Here is an 18,329-nt window from a genome sequence, read left to right as displayed (position 1 = left end):
ATGGCCTTTTGTAGCAACGTGGATGGAACTGGAGAGTGTGATGCTAAGTGAAATAAGCCATATAGAGAAAGACAGATACCATATGGTTTCACTCTTATTTGGACCCTGAGAAACTTAACAGGAACCCATGGGGGAGGGGGAGGAAAAAAGAAAAAAAAAAAAAAAAAGAGGTTAGAGTGGGAGAGAGCCAAAGCATAAGAGACTGTTAAAAACTGAGAACAAACTGAGGGTTGATGGGGGGTGGGAGGGAGGAGAGGGTGGGTGATGGGTATTGAGGAGGGCACCTTTTGGGATGAGCACTGGGTGTTGTATGGAAACCAACTTGACAATAAATTTCATATATTAAAAAAAATAAGTCAATAAAATAAAATAAAAGCAAAAAAATAAAAAAATAAAAATGATAGCTATAATACTTGCATTTTATTCTAATCATTTTCATCAGCTTATTTTTTTTCTAAGATTTTTTTCCAGTAATCTCTACACCCAATGTGGAGCTCTTTATAACCCTGATATCAAGAGTTCTATGTTCTACAAACTGAGTCATCCTTGTGCCCCGAGAAGTTCCATTTATTTATTTATTTATTTATTTATTTATTTATTTATTTATTTATTGTTTATTTTTGAAGGAGAGAGAGATAGAGGATGAGCAGGAAGGGGCAGAGAGAGAGGGAGACACAGAATCCAAAGCAGACTCCAGGCTCTGAGCTGTCAGCACAGAGCTGACGCAGGGCTCGAGCTCACAAACCGTGAGATTATGACCTGAGCCAAAATCGGAAGCTTAACTGACTGAGCCACCCACATGCCCCAGAAGTTCCTTTTAAAATCACTACAACTGTTCACATTTTCTCCATCAACCTGAAAATAATCTGTTGTTTTTCCAAAGAAACTACATTCAAGACAATTTTTGGAAATTTCTCCCATTTTGGACCTCTTCTCCCTCCCCAAATAATATTGTAACAATAGTGTTTTTTATAACTGTCTATAGGAAAATCACGATATTCAAATTATTCATCTAATCTACTAGTTTGAACACTTGATAAGTAACATTTTCCTCCCTAGAAAGATACCTTCTTAGTGCTGACGAACCAATTTATAATTGGATCAAATGTCACTACATATCTCTGAATTTAATTTGTACTTTATTTCATTAACCCCCCCCATCCTATTAGAAAAGTTTTAATGAGACTCAATGACTCCATTTTAATACTTAACTTGAATTTTCTAGCTCAGAGTAAAGTAGTTTTACATATTACAGAAAAAGACATATTTTTTAATAATGATTTAATTTATGTAACAAATTATTTCTGGGCCTCAGATTTTTCATCTGTAAAAACCAAGTTGGTGTTCTGGTTTATTTTCCTGTTCAGTCATCTACAATCTTGCTTACCAATATACCTTCCAAGATAAAGTTGTTACCAAGATTCTTCTTATTGAGTAAAGATCTTTGTTTTGGAGTATAATTTCTTAAGTTTCTTTGCTGATGGGGAGCAGGGTACATATAGGAAAGTGCATAGAAATAGGGGAAAGCAGAAAAAAACAAAGGATTTGGAGCTTAACAACATGGTTGAAAGTTGGAACCTGAGTTGATGAAAATAGCCACAGGAGTTTTTAAGGAAGATGCTTAATATCCAATTTTAATTTTTTTGTGTTTCTGCAATGCAAATATTGTCTATTTCCCAAATGGTCAGAAGGGTACAATGTAATTTTCAAAAGTTAATAATATGGCTCTCATGCAACTATAAAATGAACACATGTCAAAGATTTTCTTCAACTCATTAATTAATGCAGGAAACTATGATATTAAGACTAGTTCAAATGAGAATTTGATGAACAGCGATAAATCTGAAACCAGGAATGCTGAAATGAATTTGCTAATAGATGCAAAACTGGTTAATTTCTTACAGAGCAGTAACATTTTATGTTTGGGATCGATCTTTCCTGTAAAGCAGAAATGAATTGCATCTTTACTGGGCAAAATTCATTCCCACTGCTTTGGACAAGAATCATTTGCATTACTATCAGTTTTTTACAACCCTGAGGGAGTTGTAAAACAGCCTAGTTAATAGAAAGATAATCAGAGGTGCACACCTGGATAAAGTCGGATAATCCCCAGTGGGTCCACTAGACCCTGCTCAGGCCTTCACTGAAAGGACACACAGTAATTTCGGTATTATCTGTTGCTCATTTTCAAGTCACTGACAATTTTTTTTTCCGAAGAGAGGACAAGTAGCACCCACTAAGTCATATGAAAAATATAAAGTATCAAATACTTGTTTGAGATGATGTGTTAAGGAAACAAAATAGCATAGGCAGAATGATGTGACAGTCTATGTACTAATTTAATTCAATAGAAACTGGAGTGCAAGACTTCGGTGATCCTACGAACAAAGTGTTTTCAAAGTCTTGGAGGAGGACATTGGATTGCTTAGGGTATGTAAACTGAGGGCGAAGCAATCTCATCTGGACTTTAATTGACAAGGAAACCACAACCACAGTTGACATCTTGGCTGTACTTTTCATAAAATGATACTCAAATGTAAGAGTTAATTTCCTTCAACTTCTGTGGGGAAGCTTTGGAAAATGAAAAATTCCAAAACCTACTGAGTAATGGTGACATCTTCAACCATCGCAGCAATTGCATTGCTTTTCCAAAGACTAACACTTCACTATCCCTAAAGACCATAACTGCTCCTGACTTGGTAGCTAATATTAACAAAAACAATGCATAGATAAACAGAGATAGGCTTTTATCAGCAGTGGCTTTTGAAGTGTACCCATTCATAGTGGCTGAGGATTCTTCTTATCTACTTTGTATATCCCTGTCCCTATCAGAGACTGCAATCAGTTTGATAAGTTTGGGGTTAACTAGAGAGATCAGAGATCTAGCTGGATTTGGTTCCAACAACCAAATAAAAATCTGAAGGTGCCTGTTCTAGACTTCTTTTAATGCTACAGTGCCATTTTGCAATCTTTGGGAGAAATTCAGGACTGGTTCCAAGAGGCAGCATAGAAGTGTGGTTAAGAGTTCTTGTTCTATAGCCATACTCCTTGAGTTTAGATCATGATTCTACCTCTTACCAGTCATAAAGCCCTGGGTAAGTCACCTACTTCTTTCTGGTTTGGGTTCCCTAATTGTAAAACAGGATGACAGGTATACCATTTTCATAGAGTCAAAATGAGCATTAAATAAACGAATTTGTGTAAAATAAGCCTGACACATATTAAATACCATATACATGTTAGCTTTTGTTCTAAGTTGACAGTTTTATTTTACAAGATCAAGGCTGAGAAATGTTTCCATGAGGAATATACTTTCAAATATATTTTAAAAAATTTTTTTCAGCGTTTTTATTTATTTTTGGGACAGAGAGAGACAGAGCATGAACGGGGGAGGGGCAGAGAGAGAGGGAGACACAGAATCGGAAACAGGCTCCAGGCTCCGAGCCATCAGCCCAGAGCCTGACACGGGGCTCGAACTCACGGACCGCGAGATTGTGACCTGGCTGAATTCGGACGCTTAACCCACTGCGCCACCCAGGCGCCCCTACTTTCAAATATATTTAAATAACATATATGTATACATGCACATATGTAGATATACATGTGTGCATCATATATGTATATATATATGTATATACACACACACACACATATACATATGTAATTTACCAGAGATGTATGAATCAGCATTCTACCAGAGAAATAGAACAGGTAAGATACATACACATATGCACACACTACTTAGAGAAAACATTTAGGTAGCATTTATTTTAAAAATTGTGTATATACATGTATATACACAGAGAGAGAGAAGGAGAGAAATTGATTTAAAGGCATTGGCATCTGCAACTGTGGGGTCTGCCTGGACAAGGACATAGGGCAGGCCAAACAAGCTAGAAGCTCTTGGGCAGCAGCTAACACTGCAGAGCACAGGCAAAATTTCTTCTTTCTTAAAGAAATCTTAGTTTTACTCTTAAGGCCTGTCAATGGATTAGATGAGGCTCACCCATATGATTGAGGAGAATCTCCTTAAAATCAACTGACTGTAGATGTCAACCACATCTGCAAAAATACCTTTATAGTAGCAACTAGATCAGTGTTTGAATAAGTAAGTTGACACATAAAACATGTAACCATCATAAGAGGCTGTCAATTTCAGATTGTGCTTCCTGATATCTAGGCTATTTAATAAAGGATTATGAGGGAGATTTTCATCTGGGCACTACTACTCCTACTGTGCTGGAATCTTTTGTTTTCAACTCTGAGAGATACAATTACATAGGTATTTGTTAACAATATCCAGCTGCCAATATCCAGTAGCTACTTTCCCTTTATTTTTTCCATTTGAGAAGCATTTTAAGAAAATCACCAAGAGATCAGTTATTCTTGGCACAAGGGTTTGTCACTTTCCACCATTCACTTGGGACCCAACTTTTCTCCTATTAAGATCCTTGAAATCACAGAATCTCAGAAGCTGAAGAGCCACCCTCCTTCATTTTACAACAGAAGCACAGACGCCAAATGATCCAAAAATCACACAGCAAATAAGTGAAACAAGACGACAGCAAGGTTTTCTTACTTCCACGTGAATCTTTAATCCCTCCTGATCTTTTCCACGTGTCTTTTCTCAGTCTACACATTTTCCTCAGCTATTCAGAGTAGAATGGCAAAAACCTTAGCATTGCTCCAGACTTTTTCAAGAAACTTAATGTTGAATCAGGTAGTTATAATTTCATTTTTTCCCTCTTACTTACAGAAGTGGGGGTGAATGGTGGAATACATGATAATATAATGCTGTAGATAAGCACAAAAAAATCTAAAGAGAGAATTGGTACTTCAGTTTGAATCACTAAAAATCTAAATGAATGTTCATTTCTAAAATGTCTCAACCTATATAAAAATGGGTAGAGAGCTCTGTTTCATTATTATATAGACCAGTAACAGCTTCAAAAGGTATCATCCAGAAACCAGTGGATTCATTTCAAGTGGACGCTCATTCCTGTGGATATTGAGAACACATTCAGCCTTGAATTAGCATTACCCATGAGCATGTCTGTCTCCTTATACGCTGTGCAGAAATCCTTGGGTAATCAAATATCATTCATCTGTTTTAGCCTCTAGTGCCTAGAACAGTCCTTGACACATCTGGCAATTAATATATGAGATGAATTAGGTGCACTACTAGATTTAAGGTCTTCTGCTTGCCTTAATATAAACAGTTTGTAATGGCAAAACACTTCCCAGTTCTTATGAGATGGAGCAAATAGCTATTACTTATTAGTTACTCATAAGATATATTTTAAAAATAGGTTCATTGTATTTATACTGGAGCTATCATCAGATGTTTTCAAAGAGTAATGACAAGGCAAGAAGATAATATGACATTAGAAATAACACGGTGAGTTATTACTTTGCTTCCTTATATATAGTGAGAATGGGATATGAGCTATATTATAGTTTGTTGTGAATATGTTCCCTTTTTTCCATTTAAAAGGGGCTTAATGATAAAGATAAGAATTAATGTTTAGTATTTACTTAGTACTATTTTGCCCATTTAATTAAATGTTGGGCTTGTAATAAATAAAAAAGCAATGCATCAGACTTTTATAGCTTTGTTATAGGTATACAGGACTTGTGAAGTTATGTTTACATTACTGTAGGGTCAAATGTGAAGGAAGAAAAAAGTGAAATGGCTAAAACACAGAAGAGTTTCTTTTGGAAGAGAGATTGAGTTATCATGATCCTACCAGGAGACATTATAGTAGAAGCAGATCGTCTCCTTGTCTAAGCCACAGGCAGATGTCATTATTCAGCAAGATCTTAGTTAGGAAGTCCTCTGTGGGTAGTATTTGTTGAAAGTTGAAACTGTTTCTAATTTGGTGTTTAAAATCATTCTTTGATAGACCTACCTTTTTTTTAATTTTTTTTTTAACATTTATTCATTTTTGAGAGAAAGATAGAGACAGAATGTGAGTGGAGAAGGGGTAGATAGAGAGGGAGACACAGAATCTGAAGCAGACTCCAGCACTGAGCTGTCAGCACAGAGCCCGATGTGGGGCTCGAACTCATGGACCCTGAGATCATGACCTGAGCTGATGTAGGACGCTTAACTGACTGAGCCACCCAGGTGCCCCATAGATAGACCTACATTTCTTAAAAAGAAGTAGAATTCTATGACAAACTCAGTCTCAGGAAGGAAGTTCATATGTTTTAGAGCAAAGTCTGTGAAATGTACTGTACTTGAATTTCTTAATTTTCAGTATTTGGCACCAACATTTTATCACCATTGAGAGGGTTATGCATTTCTCTATAAGGCTTGAGCCCCTGGAGGGTAGGGACAGTGTACTTGTCATATGCACCCTAGAACTTGACATGTGTAATAATAGTAGCAGCAGTTTCCATCTATTGAACGTTTATTTAATGGTCAGCAATTACATTAATTTAATAACATCAAAATATCAATTAACTTAATAAATTCTATTTTAATGTGGACATAGCTCTAGGCACTTTAAACATATTACGGTGCTTGATGCTTACACCAGCTTTATGAGGTGGATTTATTATCTCCATTGTAAAGGGGAGAACTAGAATCAGAGTTATCTAGGAATCTAACTAGGAAGTGGCAGAGTCCCTTATTCCAAGGTGATATTTGTTAGATTCCCCTAGGCCTGCTTCCTTTTCTCCACGGGGTCTGCACTCAAGAGATGTTGAATGAATGGATGCTCTTCTTTAAAGTCTGTATAAACTATGTGACAGTTGCCCAGTATGCATGTAATTTTAAGGATCTAATGAGACATTTAAACTTTAAGGAATTAATACTCCACTGAAATCATCTTGAGTAAGGTTTATGATTATGATATGAAAGTGTGATGAATTGACACATAATTCTTATCAATGATTACACAATGCAAAATGTACAAAATTCTCCCGATCTCTGTAGGTAAAACGTTTTGCCAAACACCATAAGTCCTATCACTGTAAGAAAGCGTTGGCAAACTGTCATTGACCACTGACCACCAAGCTTGAATCCAGTCTTGAAAACAAAAAAAGTGATCCTGTGTTACATAAGGATAATCTAGAATTTTTATATGGGTCTTCATATTACGTAAGGTTGAATAAAGCAGTGAACAAGAGTAAGGGTTATAACTTGTATATACCATTTGCTATATGCCAGAAAATATTAAAAGTGGTCTACTTGAATTTTCTCATTTAATCATCCCACTTAAATCTATGAGGGAAACACTATTAGCTTCATTTTACTGATGAAGACACTGAGTAGAGAGAGTAGTTTGCAAAGAGGAACACAGCAGCAAGGACGTGGAGGCAGCATCCAAACCAATGTCTGTCTGACTCTTGGGCCCACATTCTTAACTTCTTTCCAAACTGGTTCTGAGACGTTTTCCTTGACTCAAGGATTGAGAAACTTTGACATAGCGTAGGATGTCTGTGGAAATCGAGGACTTCACATATCACAACTGATTTTCCTCTTCTGTCCCACCACCCTGGCCCTGATCATCCTCCTCTTCTTTGTTTGTACCTTATTCCTTTTCATATGGTCCCCAAACTTGAAATGTTGGCATTTCTCAGTGCCCTAGTATTTAATTTTTGCCAAGCTCTGTAACTTCTTTCTGCAACGTGCCTCGTATCTATCTCTGACTTTTCCTACCTAATTCCCCCTACTTCAGTTCAGAGCTCATTGCTTCTTATCTAGAAACCTGAAGTCATTTTCTGACTAGTTTTTTCCTTTTTTATTAATATTGTTGTTGTTAGTAGTATTGTTGTTAGCATACCTTATCATTCTAAGATTCATCCTAAAGCTAAGGTGTGATGGTTCCTGTTTCCTGATTTTTAAAAACAATCCTTTCATCTCTTTTGCATTTGGAATTATGTGCAAATTTCTCACCTGAGTTTGTGAGAAGATATCAGGAGGATATCAGGGCATATTTGGGGATTTTCCCAACCATTTTCAAGTAAGGCTGGAAGGCAAACAACCACAGGACGTAGTCACATGCTTCTTATCACAATGAGTCCTGGATTCTTTCACAAGCAGGGCAATCAAGGCCATGTTACAAAGAGAAAGAAGATTTCCTTGTAGGAGACTAAGCTGTGTTGTTTTTAGAAGAAAATGAATGCTTGCTCAAGTGAGATGTGTTTGCCTTTGAGTGACTTGGGAAGAACCCAGCTATGGCCTTTGATGGGTCAGCATGTTCCCCACCTTGAGGGAACACAAACCACATACTCTTCTGCAGAGCCTCAAAACTCTAAGAAAGGAAAGACTGCCTCAGTATTTGGTTGAAGACCAAGGCTTCAGTGCTGGCAAAATTCAAGAAGGAACATAGCTTTCTTTTCTTCAAGAGAAAGGGATGAAGCTTTGAGATGAAAGAGTTTAGGATTCCATATCTGGAGAATTGAGATTGAAAAAGGATTATGAGATGGCTGTCAGAGGGATCTAAAAGATAAACCATGGCTGGGAATGAGAGCAGCAACCTCTCCCTCCATCATCCTCTATAAGCATAAACTCTTATGCTGATCTTTCCTTCCCTTCCCTTTCCGCTTCCCCTTCCCCTTCCCCTTCCCCTTCCCCTTCCCCTTCCCCTTTCCCTTTCCCTTTCCCTTTCCCCTTCCCCTTCCTCTTCCCCTTCCCCTTCCCTTTTCCTTTCCCTTTCCCTTCCCTTTCTCTTTCCCTTCCCTTTCCCTTTGTCTTCCCTTCCCTTCCCTTTCTTTTCCCTTTTCCTTTCCCTTTTCCTTTCCCTTCTCCTTTCCCTTCCCTTTTCCTTTCCTGTTCCCTTTCCTTCCCTTCCTTTCCCTCCCTTCCCTTCCCTTCCCTTCCCATCCCTTCCCTTCCCTTGCTTTCCCTTTCCTTTCCCTTTCCTTTCCCTTCCCTTTCCCTTCACTTTCCCTTTCCCTTTCCCTTTTTCCTTTCTCCTTTTTTTCTCCCCTCTTCTTTTTAGCACTTATTACTCCATCATCTATAAATCAGTTTGTCCGATTATCTGTCTCCCTCTACTAAAATGTAAGCTCTATGAGGTCACAGAATTTTATCTTAGTCACTGTTCTCAAGGTCTTGAACAGAGCCTGGCACAAGTTAGGTACTGAGTAAGTACGTGTTGAAGGAAGGAAGGAAGGAAGGAAGGAAGGAAGGAAGGAAGGAAGGAAGGATGGAAGGAAGGATAGAACCAAGGGAGACGTGAGAGAACTTCAGGAGGCACAAACTGTGAAGTTTTCTCCCGTCACATATACTATAAAGGATTGAACTGGACTCTGTTTTTCTATACTATTCTGCTTTGGGAAGCTTACATGATTTTTTAAGAAGTAAGCTACTTAGGGGCACCTGAGTGGCTCAGTCAGCTAAGCGTTTGACTCTTGATTTCGGCTCAGGTCGTGATCTCTCGGTTCCTGAGATGGAGCCCTGCATTGGGCTCTGCACTGACAGCACAGCGCCCGCTTGAGATTCTTTCTCCCTCTCTTTGCCCCTCCCCTGTGCTCTCTGTCTCCCCTCCCTCTCTCTCTCTCTCAAAATAAATAAATAAACTTAAAAAAAAAAGAAGTAAGCTACTTAAACCTAATATTGAACAAAAGAAGTAAGGCACAAGAGAATGCACACAACATGATCCCATTTATATAAAGTTAAAGAGACAAAAGTAAGCTATATTGTTAAAGGATGCCTTCAAGGTTTGTAAGTCCACTTTTTTTTTTTTTAAAGCAAGGAAATGATTATCAAAAACTCCAGGATAATGAAAGTTAGAAAGAAGATGTGGCTAGCTGGGCAACTTTTCAGCCAGTATGTACCCTCAGAGCTCAGAGCCCCTGCAGGCTGTTTGCTCTCAGTTGGTGCTGTCCATACTCCAGACTCTTCCTCAGCCAACACTTGGTCAAGATGAGGAGAGAACAGAACCAAAAATAAGGTGAACAAGTCAGCTGAAACATTAAGTAAAACTTCATTATTACAATAGGAGGGAGGAACGCCTTCTTCCAAGTAAATGAGCGAAAGAGAAGTCATAGGTGAGATTAGACAATGACACACACATCCTGGAATGCCAGACTTTGAAACAGGGAGTTTGTTGTTTTGGTTGTGTAAGACATCAATATAAACCCATGGTAAAACAAAATCTAGGATTCCCATCAGGGTTTAGCTGTCTCCATGTGGGGCGTGCTCCCTTACCTGGATGTGATGTTGACAGGTTCACTGACAGACTGGCTCTCCCTCTGGGAACACAGGCACATTCTGTATGTGGTATCTGAAGGAGAAACTTTAAGGTAGAAAAAGGTTCAGAAGAGTTAAAAAGCATAGAACAGACCGGCCATTTATGCTCAAAGTGTTAATATGCTGGTTACTTTCTTAAAAATGGATTCTCAAAGTAAAAAGAAACATATACCCATAAAACACTATGACAGATCCCGTATGTTCATGCTAGTTATTGGTCTCATTTCAAAATTTTCTCACACTCACATCTGTGTGTGTGAACAAGAAGACATTGCCATGGAGCATGTGGTGAAATAGTTGCATTTTTAAAACATTTGGTGCAAGAGTAATAATGTCTTATTTTTTAGGGACTGCTGCAGAGCTAAAGCATCAAAGAATTTGTCCAGACCACATAATTCAGGTTAGTTTACACTTGCCAGCAAAAACAAAATTCCAATGAGAATATGAAATATCTTTTTTTTTTTAAATTTTTTTTTTCAGCGTTTTTATTTATTTTTGGGACAGAGAGAGACAGAGCATGAACGGGGGAGGGGCAGAGAGAGAGGGAGACACAGAATCGGAAACAGGCTCCAGGCTCCGAGCCATCAGCCCAGAGCCTGATGCGGGGCTCGAACTCACGGACCACGAGATCGTGACCTGGCTGAAGTCGGACGCTTAACCGACTGCGCCACCCAGGCGCCCCTGAAATATCTTCTTAAAATACTTTTTTTTCTGTGTGTGTATGAGTTCTAATATACCAACCAACCTGTGGTTTAACCTCACTGCATGATTTTTCACAAGTGATGACTTCTGAGCCCTTTTCCATCAAATAGCGTGTGAATGGCCCTCACTATGTGCACTTAAAGGGACTTTCCTCCCACTGCCCATTATACAGCATTTTTTGCTCATTTCTGGGTGGCCAACTGCTTCTTTCTCTACTCCTGGACTTTCTTGTACCTCTGTGCTGGCTCCTGGCACCCCCACATCTCCATCTTGACTTTCTGAGAGGCAGAGGGCATCTACATGAGGAAGTCCCAGCTCACATTAATCTTGCTTTTCTATCTGGCTCTTCTCCACGATGTGGCTTTTAAAATGGCTTTCAGTGAAAGTTAGCAAATAGTCACATATCAATAAAAGACTGACAGTAGGCTAAAAAAAGAAAAGCCAAAGAAGTGTGGATAATCCATAAACTATTGTTACTTATGCTATTGTTAATCACTTTTTTTTTTTTTTTTTTTGAGATGGTAGGAGTAGAATTTTAACAGGATATAAAGAATATTTCATTTCGGGTCAACCAAACTGATTGTGAAACTTCCAGAACCAAATTATCTCTCCATGTGTCTCTCTTCCCGATTTTTTGCTACAATTTTGCTCATGGTATTTTTGAAGTAGTGTACTAATTATATGTAAAATATAATAGTTGAGCTTGATTGCACATATCGTTCCCACAATCTCTAATGCAGTTTATTGTTTGCCCAAGGGTTAAATATAATTGTTTTAATTCTTTAGTTAAAGAAGTAGAAGGTGAAATGACTTGCACACAAGGTCATTTTTTTTTCAGTATGTAATTTGTTCACCATTCCTAAAGTATCTGGCATTAAAGGCAATAATTTTAACAAGAGTTGAGCATCCAGTTATATATAATAAATTGTGCAGTGAAATATGTCTGCAGGCTAATTAAAGATACTGAGATATTTTAGACTGCCCAGTACTTTTTTTATTCTGGCAATTTGGTATATACAGGCCCTGTCTGAACTTTCAAATTAACATTTATAGTATGAACATAACTTTACCTGCTAGAGAGCCAATCACCAGGATTGTGTTAAAAAACAAAAAACAAAAAACAAAACAAAAATAAAAACCAACTCATGACTGTGAAAGGCTGTAGGGAAAACTGGCCAGGATGGATGAAACCATTAGAAAAGATCCAGAGAGTATGGCTATTTTGTAGTTTGAAACTTTAGAAGAAAGCAGAAATCCATGTTTCAGTGCAAGCCAGGCACTATTTATACAATTCTCTGATTAAAATTGAAATAATATTGTAGTTGATCCTCTATAGTGAGGAGTTTTATTATGGAATAAATTTTAAATCAATACATGTGAAGTTCAAGAGAAGGTCACTGCATGAAAACATTGGTAGTAATAAAAAGTCTTGCAATAAATGCCTAAAACATGGAGTTTGCACTAAACTTTGCATTTAAAGGTGAAGCTAAAACGAAGGCTAATATATAAAAACGGGTCTGTGTAGAGGAATTTTGAAACCTAAATCTTGAACAAAATTTGGGAGTCTTCTCTCAAGAGAACCTACCTTTCTTCTTACCTAACCCTCACCTGGTAACTCATTTAACGCATGGGCCATGTTCTTCTTTGCAGTTGGTCAGGGTTAATCTTTCACAGATACCACCTGGAGAGAAGCAGGGGATTTCTCAGAGACCATCCAGTGATGAGCAGTCCCACATTGTTCCTTCACTGTATTTCCCTCCCCACCAAGTCATTTGTTATTTCATGAGATCAAGTAGACTTTTCTTTTAGCATACAAAGATTTATCAACAAAGATCTAGTCCATACAGCCTGGGCTACACCTAAAGCCCTAGAAAGTCTCTTCCAGCCACTGCGACTCCTTCCCCTGAGTCCTCAGGGGGCCACTTCGTAAGGTCTTTGCTGTTGAGGCCAGAGTATTGTCCTTTTTTCTCCTTCTTCTTGAAATGAAAATAACTTTACTTATTTGCCTTTATTATAAAATTTCATAATATTGCTCCTTTTTGTTGCTAGTAGATTTCATTGGCTATGCCTAAGATCAAAGCTGATATATCCTAGGGGCGCCTGGGTGGCTCAGTCGGTTAAGCATCCGACTTCAGCTCAGGTCATGATCTCACAGTCTGTGAGCTCAAGCCCCGCATCAGGCATTGTGCTGGCAGCTCAGAGCCTGGAGCCTGCTTTGGATTCTGTGTCTCCCTCTCTTTCTCTGCTCCTCCCCTGCTCATGCTCTGTCTGTGTCTGTCTCAAAAATAAATAAAAACAGTAAAAAAAAAAAAAAAAAAAAGCTGATATATCCTTCAAACTTCAGAGATTCTTCCTGGTTGGGTACCAGGCGAATCCTCCACAAACCCAGCCACTCTGCCATTTTATTGTTTCGGGAAAATCTTGGGCTAGTCTTTCTCCTCATTATGAGAACATAAGATTTTTTTTTTTTTTTTTTTGGACACATTTGCTGAGCTGAACTGTCTGTCCATTGCTGAAGGAATTTTGCATTTCCCTTCTGCTTTTCTACAAGTAGCATGAATAATTAGCACATAGCCCCACAAAGTGAACAGATATATGTAAGAGAACTGAATTCACTAAATATTAGTAGATCGTCTGAAAAGAATGACTCCTAATTTTCTTATAAATAACTTTGTAAAAATACAAACTAATGAATTTTCTTATGATTGATTATTTGTTAGATTCGTTTGTTACTGTTTGGATTCATTATGAGGGTTTATTTATTTTTTCATTCTCTTTTTATTTTATTTTTTTAATGTTTGTTTTTGAGAGAGAGAGAGAGAGTGCAAATGGGTGAGGCGCAGAGAGAGAGGGAGACACAGAATCTGAAGCAGGCTCCAGGCTCCGAGCTGTTAGCACAGAGCCCAGTGCAGGGCTCGAACTCATGAACAACAAGATCATGACTTGAGCTGGAGTTGGATATTTAACCGAATGAGCCACCCAGGCACCCCTATTTTAGATTTTGAATAGGCAATACATGTATATAGTTCAAAACAGAAAAGTATATTAAAAATTCATACTTAGGGAAGTCTCAATCCTATTTACCCATTTCCATGCATTCATATACATAACCTTTGCCATTAGCTTCTGGCTTATTTTCCCTGTGTTTATTTTTCCAAAAGTTAGTAAATGTGTGTGTGTGTGTGTGTGTGTGTGTGTGTGTGTGTGTTTATATATTATGAGTATTCCCTTTTTCCTTATACAAAAGATAGCATAGTATATACATTCTTTTGCTCTTTCACAATAATAGAAATTCACAGAGACTTACTTTTTTATTTTTTTAGTTTCTGCAGAGTACTTCATTATGAAAATATTGTAATAAATATTTTTGGTCAAAATATCCCAAAATAAAATTTACAACGATAAAAACTATACATAAAAATTGTTAAAAGATTAAAAGTCTATGGAAGAAACATACTGGGAAAGATTAGACAAAATTAGAGTTAGTATAAATAGTCATCATAAAATAAACCTAAAAAAACTAAAACTTAACATGATAAGGTTTATCATTCACTAAAATATGATATCAGAATAAAATCTGATTTCAGAATCTTCTTGACAAAAGTTAGACATGTCAAATTTGCCTTGAGGAAATTGAGTTTGTTAGAAGAGCTTCCAGAGAAAAATCACAATGGCAGAAGCTATAATTGGGAAAATACAATGTTTTCAAGAAATCCAATAGAATAATCATAGCTTGAGAGTAGTATTTAAGCTGGAAAAATCAATTTCAATAAAAGTAATTTCAGTCACATTAAGGATAAGGATGAAAAAAAAAATTAACTGCCCTGTATAGAAAATTGATCAAAGAATCAAATTGGCTTAATGGAATAAACTCCAGAAAATATTTTCATGATGAAAATTGATCATGTTTGTACAATCCTGCTTAAAATACTTTACATGGGATCAAATTACCTACTGGGGCATAAAGTGGTGTCAAAATAAACTGTATTAGTTTGTCCTGGGCTCCTTTCTACAAGTTCTGCCTTGATTTCTTCTAATCTCCTCTTCTCTTTTCTAGAGTCTTTGATGTATCATTTCAGAGCTGCTTAACTATGAATCAATGCATTTGTTTTTGAAGAACTTCTTTCTCCCTCCCATTTGTCAACAACTCAAAGACTCTTTGCTCTTCAAGCCATGACTTCATCTGGCAAGTTGGACCTTCTTCCTTCCTTTCGTCTCTATTGTGACTCACACATCATCTTTGCTTACATTTGCATATTTTAAATATTCATCAGCATGTTGAAGAAAGCAACCAGCCTTCCCTGCAAGTGCCCTCCCTTATCACCTTCTTTTGAAATCTGTGCTGACCTTTCTGGCTCCCGACTCTTCTCTTTCCCCTCATCTAAATTCCCAATTCCCCAAAGCATGGTTAGTCCAGCTGTGGCTGGCGCCAGTCCTGTTCCTCGTTGGGGGAGCTCTAGGAGCCTTTGGTGAGGAGCTCCAATGATTAAATATCTCATTAACCCTGCTGCCATTTCTAAGTTGCCATGAGCTGGTAGTCATATTTAGGCTGTACTTTGATAAAACTTCCATCATATATCCTCATTCCAGAGTCTGTATTCTTGTCTTCTTATTTACTGCCTGAGTTCTGTTCTAATAGCATGCTTGGTACCCGTGTCTCACTAGGGCTGTGTTGTCAGCCTTTATAAGGGCCTGGAGTCCTACCCTTGACCTGTAGCCACAGGTCTGGGGCCCTGTTTCTAGAGATTCCTGATGTCTCTCAGCCACCTGCCTGAGGATTTCCTGCTCTATATTACCCATTTCTAGGTTTCTCCTGTCTACTGAAACACCTGTCCTCATCTCATGTTGAATTTCCCAGGCACTGATCACATGATTAGAATCTTCCCACATACCCACAGAGTTTTCTCCAGATAGGATCTAGGTCAGATTATACTTCTTTCCATATCTGGATACTGGATACCAGAATTAACATCTGCTCAATTCTGGGAAGTAATTTCTTCTTCAGGTCTCAGGCTAAGCCTTCATTCCAAATTCCCGTTTTGACAAAATCTTTAATATATTTAAGTACCTTGATTAACACTTTCATACTTTTATAATATCATTCTTCACTTTTTGGGGGGTTTACCTGTTTGTTTATTGTTTTTTATAATTTTTTTAATGTTTACTTATTTTTGAGAGAGAGAGAGAGAGAGTGTGAACAGGGGAGAGGCAGAGAGAGAATCCAAAGCAAGCTCCAGGCTCTGAGCTGTCAGCACAGAGCCCAACATGGGGCTTGAACCCAGGAATCATGAGATTATGACCTGAGCCAAAGTCAGACGCTCAACCAATGGAGCCACCCAGGAGCCCCTGGGGTTTCCTGTTAATGCTTATTTTCTCCTAGCAGAGACTTTTTGATTGATTGATTGATTGATTGATTGATTGATTTTTATTTATTTATTGTTTTGCTCTCTAGTGCTCTTAAGTGTCCTTAAAATAACAAATAATTCACTTACTATTTACATTTGTCCAAAGATTTCATATCACTGTTACTAAAATAGAAGAGTTATCCAAGATTAATTTATTGAAAGCTTGTCATATGCCAGCACATGTAGGAAACAAAGATAAATAAGACATAGTCCTCGTTCTTAAGGAGCTCAGACACCATACAGTTAAAATACAATATGATAAAAGTTCCACCTGGTGGGATATGCAGGGAACTCTTAGAGCAGAGAGGTAGGCTTGACTTACTTACTTTGAAATAGGAGGATCAGGGGGTGTTTCACAGTTTATTTGAGATGGTTTCTGAAGAATGAGTGAGAGTTTGCCATAAAGGGCAAGGATATGCCTGGCAGAAGAAACAGGAAGGAGAAAGATGTGCAGGCATGCCAGAGCATGGCACATTGCACTGGAGGAAGCATGAATAATTGGGTGGCCCCATGTAAGCTCTGTTGAGGGGGTAGGAGCAGGAAGTATGGCTGGAGAGAGAGGTTGGGGACCACTGGTGAAAGATCTTACATGCTATGCTAATGAGTGGGGACCTGATTCTGTTGGTGATAGGGACCTTTCCCTGACAGTTGAGCAATTCAACTGCCTTATGGGGTAATCCAGCCCTCTTTGCCTGCCCCAAAATGTAGTCACAGATTTTTAAGAATCAGCAAGACTTCTGTGCTCTGAAAGCTGCATATCAGTCTGACCCTTCCAATAGGCAAGTATCATTCTAGACATTATCCCTACGGATACCACATTATACATACAACTATCTTTCCTTACATTATAGACACCTTGTAGAAAACTATACTTAATAGTTAAACTAGCACTTCATATCAGATTGACCTGATATTTTGGTATTTATTGGTTTACTTACACTTGAATTTTACAGTGAATATAGACATTTTTTTATAAAAAATAGTAACTTTTATAAAAATAGTAACCTTTCGTGTGTGTGTGTGTGTGTGTGTGTGTGTGTGTGTGTGTATGTGTGTGTGTACGCGCACACACATGCAAAAGAAGGAGAGAGAGGGAGAGAGATCAGAAGAGTTTTCTGATTTGGCAGTGTACATTTGATATTTCTCTAAGTTGTTTCGATCATGTATGGCTTCTTCCCTGGCTTGCTGTTAGGATAAACTCTCAAAACTTTTCTGGCAAAAGACTAACAAGTTTAATTTTATCATATAGTTCTATAAAAGAAATTATTTTTCAAGTAGCCGTGAAGGTATTTTCAAAACTTTTCCCTTTCACAAATATTTTCAACAGCTATGATTTAGAGAAGCATGAAAAAGTACTCCTGAGAATACTGGATTTTCTGCCTTGTTTGTACATGTAAATCTTGGTGAGATGCAGCAGGATGGATCATTTATGTGTTCGTCATTTATTTAGCATTTACTGTACACCAGGCGCTCAGCTAGCAGCCAGGCGTGAGGTTCACAAAGACAAAGGGTGGGTCCCTTCTTTCTGGTGTCACCTTGATATCTATCAGTCAGTTCCTTCTCTGGCTTCTAGCTTGAGGCTGCTTTACTCCAGCAGGTTTGGCCCTGCGTTCTTCTTCAGATGAAAATTCTTGGGCCACTGGAGTTCATTGCCAGGACCGACCCAGAGTGGGAAGTACATGTGCATTTATGTGCTCTCAGGGAGACTATAGCCAGTGACAGAGAAAGGAGACTTCTTCTGAAATTACTTCTGTGTCTCATTTCCCATTCTTGCTCTTGCTTCCTCTATTCCTTACTAGTTTTTCCTGGGAGCACTGGGGATAATTGATGTATATCAACCAGGGTTCTTCAGAAAAGTAGAACCAATAAGAGATAGATAGATAGACAGACAAACAGATATAGATGTGCACAATATTCATGTATATATAGTTGATTCTTGTTACTCACAATTTATAGTAGTTATGTTCTGTTAGTTGCTGCAAACACTGAATTAGCAAATACTGAACAGTGGTCCTAGG

General features: G+C 38.0%; 1 protein-coding gene across 2 annotated transcripts in view; it reads left to right on the top strand.

Annotated features, from left to right (window-relative positions):
- Positions 1-18,329, top strand: part of ABCA12 (ATP binding cassette subfamily A member 12) — a 286,404-nt gene that overhangs the window by 57,580 nt on the left and 210,495 nt on the right. The window contains exon 4 of one of the 2 annotated variants that reach the window (XM_019838640.2): positions 10,552-10,604. The exons of the other annotated variant lie outside the window; for it this stretch is intronic. Coding sequence (XP_019694199.2) covers positions 10,552-10,604 — 53 coding nt within the window. The remainder of the gene's footprint in view (positions 1-10,551; positions 10,605-18,329) is intronic. 2 annotated transcript variants of the gene reach the window in all.

The sequence above is a fragment of the Felis catus genome, chromosome C1, assembly GCF_018350175.1.
Source record: "Felis catus isolate Fca126 chromosome C1, F.catus_Fca126_mat1.0, whole genome shotgun sequence".
Taxonomy (NCBI): domain Eukaryota; kingdom Metazoa; phylum Chordata; class Mammalia; order Carnivora; family Felidae; genus Felis; species Felis catus.
Note: the sequence above shows the minus strand (reverse complement) of the source record. Positions and strands in the feature narration are given on the sequence as shown.